This window comes from Apteryx mantelli, chromosome 2 (assembly GCF_036417845.1).
Source record: "Apteryx mantelli isolate bAptMan1 chromosome 2, bAptMan1.hap1, whole genome shotgun sequence".
Taxonomy (NCBI): Eukaryota; Metazoa; Chordata; class Aves; order Apterygiformes; family Apterygidae; genus Apteryx; species Apteryx mantelli.
In genome coordinates, this window is record NC_089979.1 from 33,618,873 (window position 1) to 33,634,757 (window position 15,885).

A 15,885-nucleotide genomic window follows, 5' to 3' on the forward strand; every position below is an offset into this window, starting at 1 on the left:
AGGATGCCTGTTAGATATACACCAGTGATCAACAGTAGACAGACACTGCACACCTTATCAATCCTTTTTCTCTGGTGGTCTTTCATCCAAATACTAAGCAGATCAAATCAGCAGCGAAGTTTAGAATCACAGTCCAGACAATTGTGGACTAAATATCTTTCATTTACAAACCAAAATGCAACAAAGACTTACTGAAACAATAATCAACACCAGAATTACTGTTCCACAGCACATTATTCTGAGAGTCAGATATAAACCAAAAACATGCTGTATAAATTTGTTTATATTAAAAAACACTAAAGATATAGAAGAACCCAGTCAATCACAGAAGAAAAACACACTACCTTCATTAACTACATTAAAATATACTGTATTTACAAAGAAAGCAGTTAGACAGAATCAGACAAAAAAAAGTTACAACCCCCCCCACCCCAGCAAAACAGAAAATCCAAACAGCCAGTCAGCATTATGTCAGCTGAAGTAGTTATTACTGAACAGATTTATATCAAAAGCACTTTCACAGCAGTATAATGTTTGTCAGATTACTTGGAGTGGGGGGAAGGTTTATAGCCACTGCTTAGTATTTTATTGTTGTGAGGAAAAGGTGGATTGTTAAACAGCGTATGCTGAGATGTAGTATGTCAATTAGTGATAAAGTCTGGATGACATTTGCCGACCTGCTGACTTTTTTCCCACTGCAATAAAACTGTATAAATAAAGACCAATTTAACCATCATCAAAAATAGCACATAACATTTAGACCACTGCACCCAGAGTCAATCTTTTCTGAATTACAGGAAAATTCATTTCTACTCTTTTAAGAACATTGAGATCTTTTACTACATATAACCACTTTTTTTCCTTCAAAAAAATACATACTAATGTTCACGTATGACAAATTTAGCAACTTTCTCCAGTTTTCATATTTTAAATTATAAATGGCACTGTTCTGATATTCATTTACAAAAGTATTCTAATAAGATTAACTTTGGTTAACCAATAATCCCTTTTTTACTTGCTACCCCTTCACTCAATTTCTCTTTGTTTCTTTACATAAACATATCACCAGGCCAGAAGGACATTTCAGTCAAAACCGGAGCTTTTTGTACATCTGAATGATTGCACAGGAAGTGATTAGCTGGCTGTAGCATCTAACCAAACAGAGCCACTAATACAGTATTAGTAATGATAAGTGACATATAAAGTGCTCCATAAAGTTCTAGATTTAATCCATTTTTATTTATTCTGGCTTCTGTGGGTAGGTACCCTGAGCTAACAGACAAGCCTGAATTAAAATTAAAACTGCAGTAATGAAACATACTCTTATTTTCTTATATATAATTTTATTTATTCTACTCAAAGAGGGTGGGGGGAACAAAGTAGTACTTAAATTATCTTGCCAATATTATAAGTACTGAAATGAACACAGCTAGAGGTAAAACTAGAATGGTATTTTAAACTCAACTTCACACACTATTTAAAAGAGCCTTCCTTTCCTCAGGAGTGGAAAGAGGAAGGTCTGTGGTCAGACAAGAGCTCTAAAAGTCTGGGGCAGAGAGGAAAGTGAACAGAGCTCCAGCCAAGACAGCCAAGAGCAGAGCACTTCTTAAAGCACATTACAACAAATGCAAGGGGATAGGAAGAATTTTCTCTGCTCTCTACTGGCCAACAAAAGATGACTAGGACATGCAACTCTTGTGCTACCCCTTCAATTCAAAAGTTTTACTGGATTTTCAGAAGCCACCTTGTAACAACTGCTGGAGAATTTTTGCCTAATAGGAAAAAAGTCTTTACAGAGAATAACCCTAACAGATACCGTGTTGTCCCTTTCATGGGAGGGAGGGCTGAGATCCAGATTATGGGCATACTTCAAAACAACAATAAAAAAAGACCATGTTGAATTGTTGGGTAGGTGAAGCCAATAAGATTCCTATAACCCTGAAGTGAACCAGTAAAAGCGAGTGGCACGTGAGCATAGATGAACATTGCTAATCATCTCTCTTCAGGTAATAAACAAAGTCAGTTAGGTAAATTCACTCATGTCTTTCATACCTAGACCAGCAATGGTAGATTAGAAGAAAAAAGTTGATTCTGTACAGGAAGAGGATGTCCAACTGCATAATCTAAACTGATTTAATGGATACAAATTATTTTATACATGCAGAGAAAGACACTGCACATCACAGATCATTCTTTATGTATGTACACATACATACGAGCACACACACACAGATACACACACACCCCCTTCTCAAAACTGCAAGCGGATCAATTTTGCCAAACATTATACAGCAGCAATACTCTCAACTTCCAGAGCTGCTTTTTTAAGCCTTAACCTACCTCAACAATTAATGTCACAAACTTGAAGTTATACGTTTTTATTACAAAACACTGTTCACCATGTGATGCCATTCTTCTCCTCCCCTCCCTAAGCTCCTGCGCATTGACACACCCCAGTTTAAAAACAAAAAAGAAGCTCCAAAGTGAACTAGGCAAATTAAATACTTACTTATCAAAGCTATCACTATATTTTATGAAGCTCTCCAATTTTTCCTTGGCATATTCTACCACATCTGAATGAAGCTCTATTCCATGATTTATCCCAAATGGTCCTGTAAATAAAAACAGCATTTTTTTTCTTTAAGCACAGCCCAATCACATGGAACAGTATTATACCTTTCATCTGTAAAAGCACTAACATCACATAAAACACTTAAATAAGTCTCCCAATGCAGCTGAACAAAGATATATTTGTATTTGCATTACAGATGTTTAAGGGGAAATACATGATGAGGTAAAAGGCCACCATAGGCTCAAAGAGGGAACTAGGATAGTACTGTGGCAAAACATAATTTTATATCATCAATTTTCTTCATAAAGATGTAGAAAAATGAATCTGACTACATTAAAGTCACTGAGTTAATCCTTTTGCTTCAACACAATTTTGTAGGAAGACAACATTTTCAAGTTATAATTTAGTTTGTATTTTGATATTTAAAGTTTGAAAAGTTTTCTTATGGCACGTTTTTCAGCTTTTGACAATTTGAAGATTTTTTTTTTATTATTATATCCCTTCATAACATCTGTTCTTCTGTTATGCAGGTTCCCAAATCAGAACTTGGGAGCGCTGATTTACTTTTACAATAATCAATTTCCATACAGCACATTGAAGTTGACCACACTTACAGGTTCATTCGTCACAATGCCATTACAGTTGCAACACTGCTTTCCTACAATCAGTATTTGGTATCCAAGGTTTTTTTTTTCAAGTTAATTTGTGTGCCAGAAGTTAAGTTATTTATCAGGAACAGGAGGAAATCATGAGACAGTATTACTAACATTAGTGCACATCAGGAAGGAATCTGAATCAGATAGTTACATTTGCTGTGGGGATTCTATATTTAACATGTACTCATAGCCCAGAGACCTTAGTCACTGGAGCATAGAATTGAGGTAGGGAGAGCGAAGGAGAAGAGAAAGAAAATGTCAATAACATGACACAAAAATTAAATTTATTTCTTCTACAGTATTCTAAATATTTTCTAAATATTTAGGCCAAAAATGTTAGCCAATGAAACAGAATTCAATTTGTCATTTTTTGACAATGATTCATGAAAACAGACCAAGGTTACTGACAAAGGTTTCATTTGGTTTCATTACACTGCATTAAGAGAAAAATCAGTATATGCCACTAGGCTGATCAATAATTACAATTAGTAACATAATTTAGAACATTTTCTGTGTGAAATAAAAATGGATCCAAAAGGTTACTATATACACTGTTTGTAAGGTCTCTGATGGCAGGCAACAGGTAGGCAGATCATGTGAGTGAGATGCCTTCTGAACTTGTGAAAACATATACCTCCTCCTGACACTCATTCATCTATTGCAAGTTTATTGTTTATCACATTAAGAAAAGCAATCAGCACAGTCAATCTCTTCCTAGCTATTTCATTAATCCTCCCTTGCACATTAATAAGCTATAACGTTCCTAAACAGTGCAGTTGCAACTATACTGTTCTGTGGCAACTGCCAAGGTATGCTTTAATTAATATTAATTACCATTCCCTTAACCTTGTAAAGTACTTCATTTGCTAATTTAAAGTAAATTAAAAATGCATCAATGTCCTCCGTCTCAAAGTTTTACATGTATTCCTTTCGATACTCAATTTTGAAAAACAATAAAAAAATCGTAAATGCAAATTTAAAACTGTTGGAACCAAATCTGTGAACGCAAGCCATTACTGCATCATGATACACCATATTATTTGAGATGAACAGAAATCAGAGATACATACTCTCTTCTCTCATCAGGAAAAGTTATAGTTGCACACTGAAGCAAAAGAGTCAGCAATTCTCAAAAAGTGACACCAACTCTTCTGTTACTCTCCGAAGTCAACCAGGCTCTTTCAAAGTACTTAGTCTTAACTATGATTTTAACTCTGCCAATAACAGTTAACTTAGTCTCTGTGAAGTGTGGGTTTTTTAGATGTCATTATACTTACAAGTGTTCTTCAATTTCAAATCACTTGCAAATTTAATCTATGTCATTTTGATACAAACAACACAGCAAAAGTATTACTCACTGCATTGTCAACTCACTAGATACCCAGCTGCTGTCAAAGAGCACATGGCCCTCTGTTACTAATTACAGTGCATGCTGAAATTGGTTTTAAAAAGTAGGCTTTTAAAAGTGTATATACTGTTTGTCAGAATTATACTTCTGTTTCTTTTCCTTTGTTAAAGCAGCTGCTCCTTGATTTACAATAAACACTAAAATAAAGAATGATTATACATAACTTAATTTCACCAAAGACAGGCAGAAAACAAAAGCACACACATCATTCATACCTTCCACACCTCAGACTAGCAGTCAAACCACATTACAACAGTACACAGACTTAGGAGATTGGGTACAGCACCACAGAAACATGGAAAGTCTGCTTTTGTATCTGAATCAGCTGGTACATAGTTCAGGAGTCACTGTTTCAGGCTCCTTAGCAGCGTTTAGAGAAGTGTCAGCACCTGAGCTTGCTCTGTGGGAACATGTGCAATATAATTATCATGCTCCTAGGGGGCTGTCAGCCAACCTCCTCCTCTGCATGAGGCAAATCTTTTCCCTTTTAATTTCAGCTACACAAGCATTCTGAAGGACAGGAATTCTGCTTGGTAAGGAGAGGTCAAACCCAGAAGCATTCAACAGCTTTCCAAGAGCCACTCAAAATAGGTTAGATAAATACAGAGATAAGTGCAATATACATTATCTGTAGTTTTGTTTTAAAATATCACCATAGGACAGGATAATGAAACAAAGCTTTCCACAATGCAGAGAAATCGATGAATACCCTTACTCACTACTCCGAGCATACATTTTTAGAGGAAAAAAATGTAGTATTTTCTAATTTTTAAACAAATAATTAACTATAACTCTGAACTTAAGATATTATAATCTAATTAAAAACATCTACTTGAACAGAAACTCTTCAAAAAGGCAAAGCAACACCATTGGAATATACTTTCATTTTTAATTTTTACCTGTGAATGAACACTAATTCCTGTTTCCACAAGAGGGAGCAACAAATCAGCTGCTGGATTTATTTATAATAACGGGAACAAATGACACTGCTGAGGGGGCAAATACTGAAGCTTGTTGTGTACCCATTAGGGCTCTTTAACAACTTGTTATCTATTCCTACCATTTTAAAAATTAGCAAATCAACACTTCACACTTCAGAGTTGTATATGTATATGCAAAATCTGTGTATTGCCTTTCAGCAAGTTTTCTGAAAAGGAAATAAAACTGTATTATACAGTCAGTAAGATTATAGCTGTGAAAACTCCTTACTAAAATAAAAAAAGTTATTTTATGTAATGAAATTGGTCAGTTAAAAAAAAAAGTATTTGCTAGAACACCTCCTCTGAATTCTAAGTGTCAAAGTGAGGAGACAAAAAAAGTTCTCTTTAAGGTAGGTTTTACAGTTTACATTTAGCCAGCAATATCTCATTTCTTCCTTTCTCTACACAGGAAATGTACTTGAAAACAAACAAAAAGTACTAATCTCTTAAAAAAAATTGTTTGAATGCTAACAATACAGATTTATTTTTTCTATAAGTTTTTCCAAGCATCATTAGCCTTCAAAATTTAGATTTTTCTTTTTATGAACTGAGAATCAAACCGGTAACCTAGTATAAGGGCATAAATATGGTATAAACGCAGACTAAAATTTTAGTCCCCATTACAGTTGTTCCTCTATGACTTTTCTGTTTAAGCAACAAAAAGACCGTCTTCTTTCAAATGCAAATTTTAGACAGGCAAACATGAACAATTGCCTCTCTTCCAAAACACTTCATGAAATGTCAGCAAACAACTTGTAGATAACATCCAATACTATAAAAAACACATCTCAGAGTCAGTCTTAAGTATAGCACTGCTACTTTTAAAGAAGTATATGTAAAGTTTTACAAGGCTTGTATAATCTTCTAAAAATATAGGCAGAAACAGTATATTAAAATAAAAATGTTCAAGTTACCTAATATTAATCCCACCATTGTACTCAAATATCCGGTTCCACTACCCAGATTTAGAAAAGACAATCCGGGCTGAAGCTTCAGTGCTTCCATGACTTCAGAATAAATGCAAGGTGCTGACAAGTGTATATTTCCATGCTTCCAGGCCAAGTCTTTATAAGCATTGTCCCTGTATCCTTCCAGATAATAATCACCACGATCAATTGCTCTGAAGGCTTGCTCCACACTCTCAGTGCGAATATACTGAGCTTCTTTCAAGTTATCAATTAAGTCATCGTTGTCTTCTCCAGCACTCACAGCTCCTCCCATGATGAACTTCTATTTAATTCAGTTAGTTTGCAAAATACATCAGAAGGAGCGTTTTCCAAAAAGCGTCAGTGTGCAATGGATCCTCTGTTCTTCTCTCAAAAGCACATCACAAATGAATTCTGAAAGAAAGATATGTTTACACAGTTTGAGTTTCAAAAGAGAAAAACAAATCAACAAGTATTAGAAGGTGACAAAACGTTAGAAGTACAGAATCACTTATATCAGAACTATTAGAGTTAGGATAACTAGCATTTCATCAAAAATGTGCCCTCCAGATTCATGTCCACTCAATCCACTTTTTTTGGCTTAGGTCTAACATGCCAACATGGGCTGTCTACATTAGCCAGAGAGGCGGCATAAGAGGAGTTTACACAGAGAATGAAAACATCTAGTGCTGAGAACCTAACGCTCATTATATACATTTGCAGAGAGGGAAAGTGTCTTTGGACTAGCTCTAGTTCCATCCTGAGAACTAAATGTCCATCAGCAGCTGGAGTACATTCCAATTTAGTTTTATTTGAAAGGAACTGACTTCACATGCTCTGAAATCACTCTGCAGTGGGAGACAAAGCCAGGTTGAGTGGCGATGGCCAGGAAGTGCACTCCAAATGTTCACTCCTGAGCTGAACCACAATACTAGTGCAGACACAACCACACACTGTTCTGTTTTGGATGCAGCAAAAGAACACCTTCTAGAGTATCCAAGCTCCTCCTAATGCTTGCCATATGCATTAAAGGAGTATGGTTTCCTTAAGTACCTAAAAACTTTCAACAGCTTGCCAGCTCTTAGATGACTAGAAAGCTCTAAGTAGTATGTTTACTTCAGAAAACAAATCCTTCAAAGCAGTATTTTGTTCTGCAGTTACTACACTATTCCTCACTAAACTCATCAATTCCAGAGGTTAGCATTTTGAATGCTGCAAGAATTACCAGTGAAATAGCAACAAAATACTGGAAAAAAGGAACACAAGAGTTTAAATCTTGTTTCCAAGAAGACGGCCTACCAGGGTCTGTTTTAAAACCTGAGTTCTGTTTGCAGTTCTACCATCTCTATGCTTATGAATTCTCTCCACCCGTTCATTGATGAATAGAGTACCCATAGCACGTTAGATATTAGCATTAATTACAAAGTCTTGCTTAGTAAGGATCATTCAGTCCCCTTAAGTTTAGATAGCCAACAGAAGAAAAAAACATCAGGATTTTGGTCCACATCGTAGCCAACCTTACTTCCCTTTCCTAGGTTGGTTTTTTTTTTTTTTAAACAGTCTCTCCTTTAACATGCATCCAACATTACACAATTCAAGTCCAAACAAATGTGGATTGTTTTCAAAATCCAACACCTTTGAGAGACTTTTCTCAAGCAGCAGAAGAAAAGACTGGCTTACAAACCTAAAAAGAAAAGAGTCAGGTTATTTTTTTCAAAGGTAACAGTAGAGTGACAAGAGGTATGTATACAAGACAAAACATGAGAACAAGAACATAAGCAGCCACCATGGTGAATGTTCTTCTTTTATGAGCAACAGAAAAACATTAGCCAGAATGACTTCAAGCTATACATGGGACTACTACTCACAAAACACTCACCACTGATATTTCATTGTACTATTGAGTACCAACAATATTTCAAAAGTTCCAGCTGTCTCTTCAAACCACCGTATTTCACTGAGCATTATTTTTAAAAATATGGACATAATCTTTTTATCTAAGCAGTTCTGCAAATTCCTGTTTTATACATGCCTACTTGTGTAAACGAGTAAGTCAGGAATTTGCAAACACAATCCAGATGCCCAAGGTCATCTAAGTTATCAGAATGAAGCTGGTTCCTAAGTTTAGATCATCAGGGTCAACTGCAACATAATTTTTACAGTAAAATACTTTAAACACAAACAACTTAAACTTCTTAAAACACTCATGAATCCATTTCCACATGTTTAAGAGGTCTTTATCGAAATAATTTTATTAAGCCTTTCCATAAAGCCAAATGGAAACTTCCATAAACTAACAGCAACTCAAATTTGTGGGTTTTTTTCCCATTGCATCACTAAACAAAGATTTTTGGAGTCTCAATCACTTTTCTGAAGGATTGAACTGCTAACAACGACTCTGAAACAGAGTATTAACACACCTTTGAGAATGAGAATTGTTACCTAAAACATGCTCACCTGCTGGACTACAGTCCAATGACTGAGCTCGCTTTTCTGAAGACCAAACTCCCCCCCCCCCCAAAAAAAAAAAAAAGCACTAAAATTATTAAAGACCTGTTCTGAGCAGAAAGGGCACGCACAGGCAGAAGTGACTGCAAGTTAGGTAGAAAAGAATATTGCATGGTTATCTCCTCTCCAACTAGGGGTGAAGACCTCAGCTGTTCAGAACTTTAAGCTTCCAATGGAACCAAGCATTAGTATGACTCAGGCATGCATGATTTTTTCTTGCGATTTCCTCTGTTTGAGCAAACATGATAAATGAAGTTTGCTGAACAGGTTACAGATAAGGGTATTCAGAAGAGACTGAAAGATGTTTCAACCACAGTTTGGCTGTAACTATGTAAGCAAGTGAACTAAATAAATGAATATTTCAAAAGTATTTTTCCCCAACCCATCCCAAAATACATATTTTAACAGCATCATATTCCAGAATATTCTTGTAAAAATGCAGCTTATGAGAAAAAAGTTGCCCATTTCAGTATAGATGACAATAGCGTTCACTAGTAGTCCAGTCTTAACCCCTGACTTTTTTCCAGCCTGACAGATAGGTATAGCCTGATAGCTATAGCCTGTATCTGAAACAGCCTGTTCTTAGTGGAATGGCAACATATTCCCCCTGTATTTCTCCAAGGTAATAACCACAAGCTATCAGAAATTCAACAGGGCTTTCTGTACGTTTCTCCACAACAAACAGCTATAAAGCATCTTGTTATTACCAGGGACAACTGGAAATATGCATGTTCCAAGCACATCACATGATTTTAAACACAAACAGAATGTAAGAAGAAGACTTAATACAGGTGCTCAGATATTCTGAAGGTGTTTAGATTTGGTGAGTTTTAGGGCAGGGGAGAAATAGGGAAAGAAAAATGCTGTCACATTCACAGAAGTTCCATTCAAACCATTTTGAATATCCACAATACCAGAGAGAATCATGTATCATCTATTATCACTGAGCCACAATCCACACACATCCGTTCTCACAGGATTTTGACTGTTTTTACTTAAGCAGGAAAGGTAAATACACACGCAAACAGCTACAACTACACACATAGCATAGGCAAAAAGGCATTTACTGTTTGTGTAAGTTACCTACAAAGACAAGCAGCTGCTTGTTTCTCCAGCAAGTTTATTTACTTTGTTACTAAAGTAGATAGATGTTAAAACTGGCTTACAGTTCTTCCTCACCTCATACCAGTACAAGCTGCAACAAAGCATGTCCTTTCCCATACAGTCCAGTTATTTGGAACAGCCAAGAAATCATATGGCACACACATACATGTGAATATTCAGAAGTCAACAGAATTAACTCAGTCTGAACAGGTATTTCACTTTCTAAGTATGCAGAGTTAATTGCTCCAAGAGACCCTGCAGTTGAGTTACTAAGGCTGTGAGTGATGGAAATCAAAACTGCTCACATCTGCTATTTCTCTACTACTGCATGAATACTCATTTTGTGACTGCATAAAAAGCTGATCCCCCAAAGACGTTACTAAGTCTCTGTCATTCAAATGGGATCCCCATCCAAATGGGCCCTCAGACTCAAGGAAAGTCACGATCTGATGGTTTCTGTTAAGAGTATGCAATCATATGCTGAAATGGTTACTTGGCCTTTCCCTTACTTTTTTAAGCTAACATTTTTACTACCCTTCCTTTTGAAAGGATCAAATCCTCTACCTCAATACTGGAAGCCTATATTTTGTGCCATTTTTATCTCCTTTTAATGGTAGTTGTCCAAGAAGGACAACTAATCTTCTCAAAATAATTTCCAATGGGATTCTCAGTTACAATAACAGCAAGTGATGCAGATGAGTTTCTTGTATATTAAGTCATCGAAATATAAAACATCCTAAGAATAAGACAGTTTATATTTTTAGTGGAATTGCATACAATTAAACTGTATAGGCAGGGCTTAACCTACACTGGAATTACTTTGTGCCACTAGTAAAACAGTGGACTATGAAAAGAAGCAATGAGGAAAAAAATAATAATCAGAACTTACAGGCAGGTAAACTACATAAAGAACAAAACTGAAACATAGCACTGCATTAACTTCAGATCTATGTTTCCTGGACCACTCAGAGGCTCAGAGTCCTGAAGATCTGGACATGAGAGCTAAACCTAACTATGCATTGCTTAAAGGGTTATTTACCATAGCCTCCTAAGGAAATGAGTCTTGCAAAACATCATACAAAATTCATAAGGAAACCCACACCTCTCATTAATCTGAGGATTGGAATTTTGTTTTAAACAGTTACTTGATGACAGGGAGGGAAAACAATTCAAAGAAGAAAGGGAATACTTGAAGTGAAATTGTTTCAGCATTAGCCATAAAATGTTTAGGCAGTGGTTTATTTAGTATGTTTATTGCTCCACAGTGCAAAGCATTGAACTGACAAAAATCTGTACAACCACATCAGTAACTTTGGATGATAACTATGCTAAATTCAAACTGCAAATCCCAAATGAAGATGTTTAAACATTTCAGCTTTTCTTTTGAATTTCAGCAGATCAAATGCAACTATTAGCACTTCATATTGTGCTCAACAACATAGGACATTGAGACAACAAATCACTACTACACTTAAATTTAAGAGTTTAGCATGAAGCAATCAATTTTCTCAAAGGAATCTAAAAATATTCTGCACTGACATTTAGCAATTTTGAAGAGATTTTGTCAAACAAAAAACAGAAACATGCTCATTTGCTAGAAGATAGTCAAGGAATCCAGGGCAAGTTTGCGAAATTCAGGATTCTTTCTGCAAAACAGGGAACTAGAAGTACTGGGAGTCCCAGTTCTCCTCAGGATTTGTCTTCCGACAAAAGAAGCTTCATTTCTATTTGTTGTTTGGATTGATAGAAATGTTTCCTTGTTGCCCTCTCCATTAATTTGCATAAAATACCAAGTCACTAAAAGATGAATAACTGTATACTACCAGTACTAAGATTAATAGCTAAATATTTCACACATGCAAACTCCAATTTACCAGTCCAGATCATAGTCACAACTTTTTTCCTTAACTACATACATTAAAAAAAAAAAAAAAAGGAGGGGGGGAGGGGTACAGGGGGAGGAGGAGGGAGAAGAAGGTTCATGGCTACTATAGCCCTGGTAAAATCATGGGGAAGCTGATGACTATCCATCATTCAGGCAGTATGTTTCCATCTGAACCAGAAGCAACTCTTATTAACATACTGAAGTGGGAAGAGGTAAAAAGTCAAACCAAAATAAGTCACCAGACACAATGATCAACCAGCAGGAAAACCTTTGGTGAAAGCAGAACAGTGCACTTCTCAGGATGTACGTATGTGTGTGTCAGGATGTACATGTGTAATCTCCCAGGCATGCTCCTTTTTATTTGTGAAAGAAGGGACAATTTCATTTGTAAAAATATCCCAGGTTTGCTCACATGTCCACAGTTGCAACACACCTAAAAGATAAATTTATCTTCACAGAACACTAATGAATTGTTGAATCAAATGATAGCTAATGAGTTTGAAATAATCTATAGTGACTAAGAAACAATATTTCTCATCATCCCTTCACCCTAAAAAAAAATCCATAATTTTCTTTAGAAATATGTTTAAAAACACTTAATTAAACAGTAAGTGTAACACCAAGCTTCTTGATTAATATGGCTGCCACATTTGATAAACAGAAATACCGCTTGCCCTGACTCCAGAATGCATAAACTACATTCAACCACCAGATGGAGAACTTCACCAACCACCTATGCTCAACTGGTAAGCAGGCAATGCACAAACTGTTAAGAAGGAAAACGGTTATTCTTTCAACTTGTAACAAAACTTTATAGTTTCTATCAGAGAATGTCTTTACTAGTTTCACAAAAAACTATTTTCCCATAAAATAACATTTGCTAATTTCAAAATAACTCACTGCACTAAAACAAAATTAATTTAAGTGTTTTGTAATTTTATTTTCTCAGGGCTTTCTGATATCTCAGGTTACTGGAGTATCAGAGATTCGCTACTGATGGCACTGACCAAGCCTTTCATCTTCATTAATGGTTATCACCCAGAATCTCAAGGCAAAAACGAAAAAGGCTTGATATACACCATGGCACTGGAGGGAGCAGGGAAGAAAAAGACTGCACCCTTACAATCTGCAGTGCTTTGGACTAGGGCATACACAGCAAAGCTGAGTGGCTAGTTGGAAGTGTGGTTGATGACTTCTCCTAATTGTGGATAAACACATAACCCATGGCCAAAAAAGGCGAGATTAAGTAAGGGCAGGGACATTCTTCGCTTCTGTTTTAGTTAACTTGCTTTTGCTTTGATTCTATTATTCAACTACGGTGTCCTACTCCAGCCTCTGCAGCTACAGTTAGCAAATACCCTGCTCAAGAGAGAAATATTTTTGTAAACAACAATACCTAGAAAGTTAAACAAATCAACGTAGATCTTTCAATGGAAAGTGACCTCTCGTGCTGCAAAGAAATATTTTTTAGAGGGACACTTCCCTTCAATGCATTTATGTTTGCCCTCTGAAAGTAAAATTACTTGCTTCTGACACAGGCTAGAGATGTGCAAAGTCAGATACACCTGCTACTATTTTAAATATACAAAAGAAGCTACCCCACAAGCTATTTCAGTAGATTTGGGGAAAAAGAAGCTAGTTAGCCCAAGTTTCCTTGTGACAGGTGATCCAGGACCAAGATAGACAGAACATACTAAGATACAAAAAAAATCTACCTAGCTACACTTCACAAGGCTTATGGAAAGCATCCTGTGAATTCCACTGATATCTACATTGAAACACATGAAGTTCACAAACAGCACGAGTAGCATTCTGATGACTATCATACCAAGAAGTATGGAAATTTTGGAAGAAGAGGCGGGTGCACAACATTAACATAAGATGCAGCAATTTTCTTTAGCCTTAGCAATACTTGGAATCCAGTAACCAACAGAAGTTGTAGTTTCAATACAGTCTTTTAAAAATTTCATTTACTGATTAAAACCAGCTACAATAAAAAATAATTCTGTTTCTTATTCTGTGCTATTCATAAATTTGTTTTTTAAATGTTGGAGTAGTTTATCTTGAGAAGTTTCTTCTCATGCCAATAAAAATGAAATGTCAGTACAATTTTCAATGTACCGTACCTCTGATTTGTACCTGACTTAACTTGCAACCAGTTTTACTGGAATTCCATATCATAAATAATATCTGATTTTTCTTCTGTTGTCACTTTAAACAGGTATTTTAGGGCTCTGTGAAGCTACAAAAGAGCTGACAAGCACATTTAAATTCTTCATCACTCTATAAGCCACACAAATAAACTCTGATCTGTGAAGTTAGTAATTGAATGTAAGCTTTGCAAGTTCTTCTGTTTACCAGCCATCAATCAAATGGAAATGAGTTTTTCACATTTCAGAATTTTTGCAAGTAATACATTTGCACTTTGTAAATAAAATCCTTAGGTCATTAAGCTTTTCTTAAAACAATCAAGCTTTTCTTAAACACAAGCTAAATACCATATTACCAAGGTATCAAGCTAATTTGATAAACAAAACCTCACCCTTTGAAAATCCCTATAATTTCAATTACATTACAAACTTTAAATCTTGTAATACTGCCATATCCTGACCCCACATTTTCTAGGATCATCCATATAACTTATTTGATCCTACTATCTTGACTTTTGTCTAAAAGGATGAAAAACAAAATGGAAAATAAAATAAATGTGATCATCCATATTTTAAGTCTGCTCCTCAGAACTAAGGCATTCTGAGAATACACTATTTTCATTAAAAAGTCAGCTCTGAGAATTCAAACACCATACTGAATTCAGTCTGTGATTGCATCATTTGCACTACGGCACACAGAGTTGCTTGGTAAGGCACCCCCTTTCCCCGTCCGGGGGGGGGGGGAACACACCTATTTTGGTAGGTGACAATAAACTGTAAAACTATTCATTAAAATAGACTCAGGAGCCAGCTGTTAATTTTCCAGAATAAGAAATACTCCATGATTGGGGACAGGAGGGAATTAACCCATGTGCACACAAGGACCTAAAACACTTCAGTCCATTTTTACAGTTGCAGTTTACTCATGACAGAATTCAGCAACACCAATTCTCATCAGCAGAAATTCAATGTTTCCTGGGCTACTAACATTAAACCTACTGCTGTTAGTCAATTTGTGCAACTTATGATCTTGAGCTCACTACAACTGCACGTTTTGCCTGTTCTTGCCCTGTCTTTGGTGACTCCCACAAAAAAAGTATTCCATTTTTAGTTTAGCTTCCTTTTTTATATTAATTATAATAAAAGTGCAGTAGTAAGGAAATTGAACTCCGAACTGCAGAGCAGAGGCTTTAGCAGAACCTTCTGAACAAACAGAATGATTGATTACTATCTGAGAGGAAAAGAGAAATTATTCCTTTACCTTCACACCAGGCAAAGGCTGGAGAAAGCCAAAATGTGAATTGTCTGTGCTGGAGGTGATTGACTTTAACAGGTGACTCCAAAAATCAGAATAAACTGTGGGACACAGGTATTCCAGAATGTAGGAATTAAAAACATTTTCAAAACTCTTATACTTTAGCCTTGTTGCTAAACTGCAACTAAAGGCAATAAAAAGTCCAAATATTCTGGAAAAGTAACTCCTACTTAAACTGCCCTCTCTTCCACAGCTATTTGTTTTGTCACTCACGCCAAATAGTTTAGAAAGGAGGAAAACAATCATTTTCAGGGTAGCTAGAGTAACTGAACTAACTGTCGAATAAGGAAAACTCAGTATTGGAAATACCATTAGCTTTTCAAGTCTGCATTCTAGAAAGACTTGTCTCACCCAAATGAAAACATTCACTCCTAACCTACT

General features: G+C 35.9%; 1 protein-coding gene across 4 annotated transcripts in view; it reads right to left on the minus strand.

The window, feature by feature from the left end:
• PCMTD1 (protein-L-isoaspartate (D-aspartate) O-methyltransferase domain containing 1) overlaps nt 1–15,885 on the minus strand; it is a 49,886-nt gene that overhangs the window by 17,622 nt on the left and 16,379 nt on the right. For all 4 annotated transcript variants that reach the window (XM_067290445.1, XM_067290448.1, XM_067290446.1 and 1 more), the window contains 2 exons: nt 6,531–6,956; nt 2,510–2,612 (listed from right to left, as the gene is read on the minus strand). In XM_067290445.1, coding sequence (XP_067146546.1) covers nt 2,510–2,612; nt 6,531–6,837 — 410 coding nt within the window. In that variant the 5' untranslated portion in view covers nt 6,838–6,956. The remainder of the gene's footprint in view (nt 1–2,509; nt 2,613–6,530; nt 6,957–15,885) is intronic.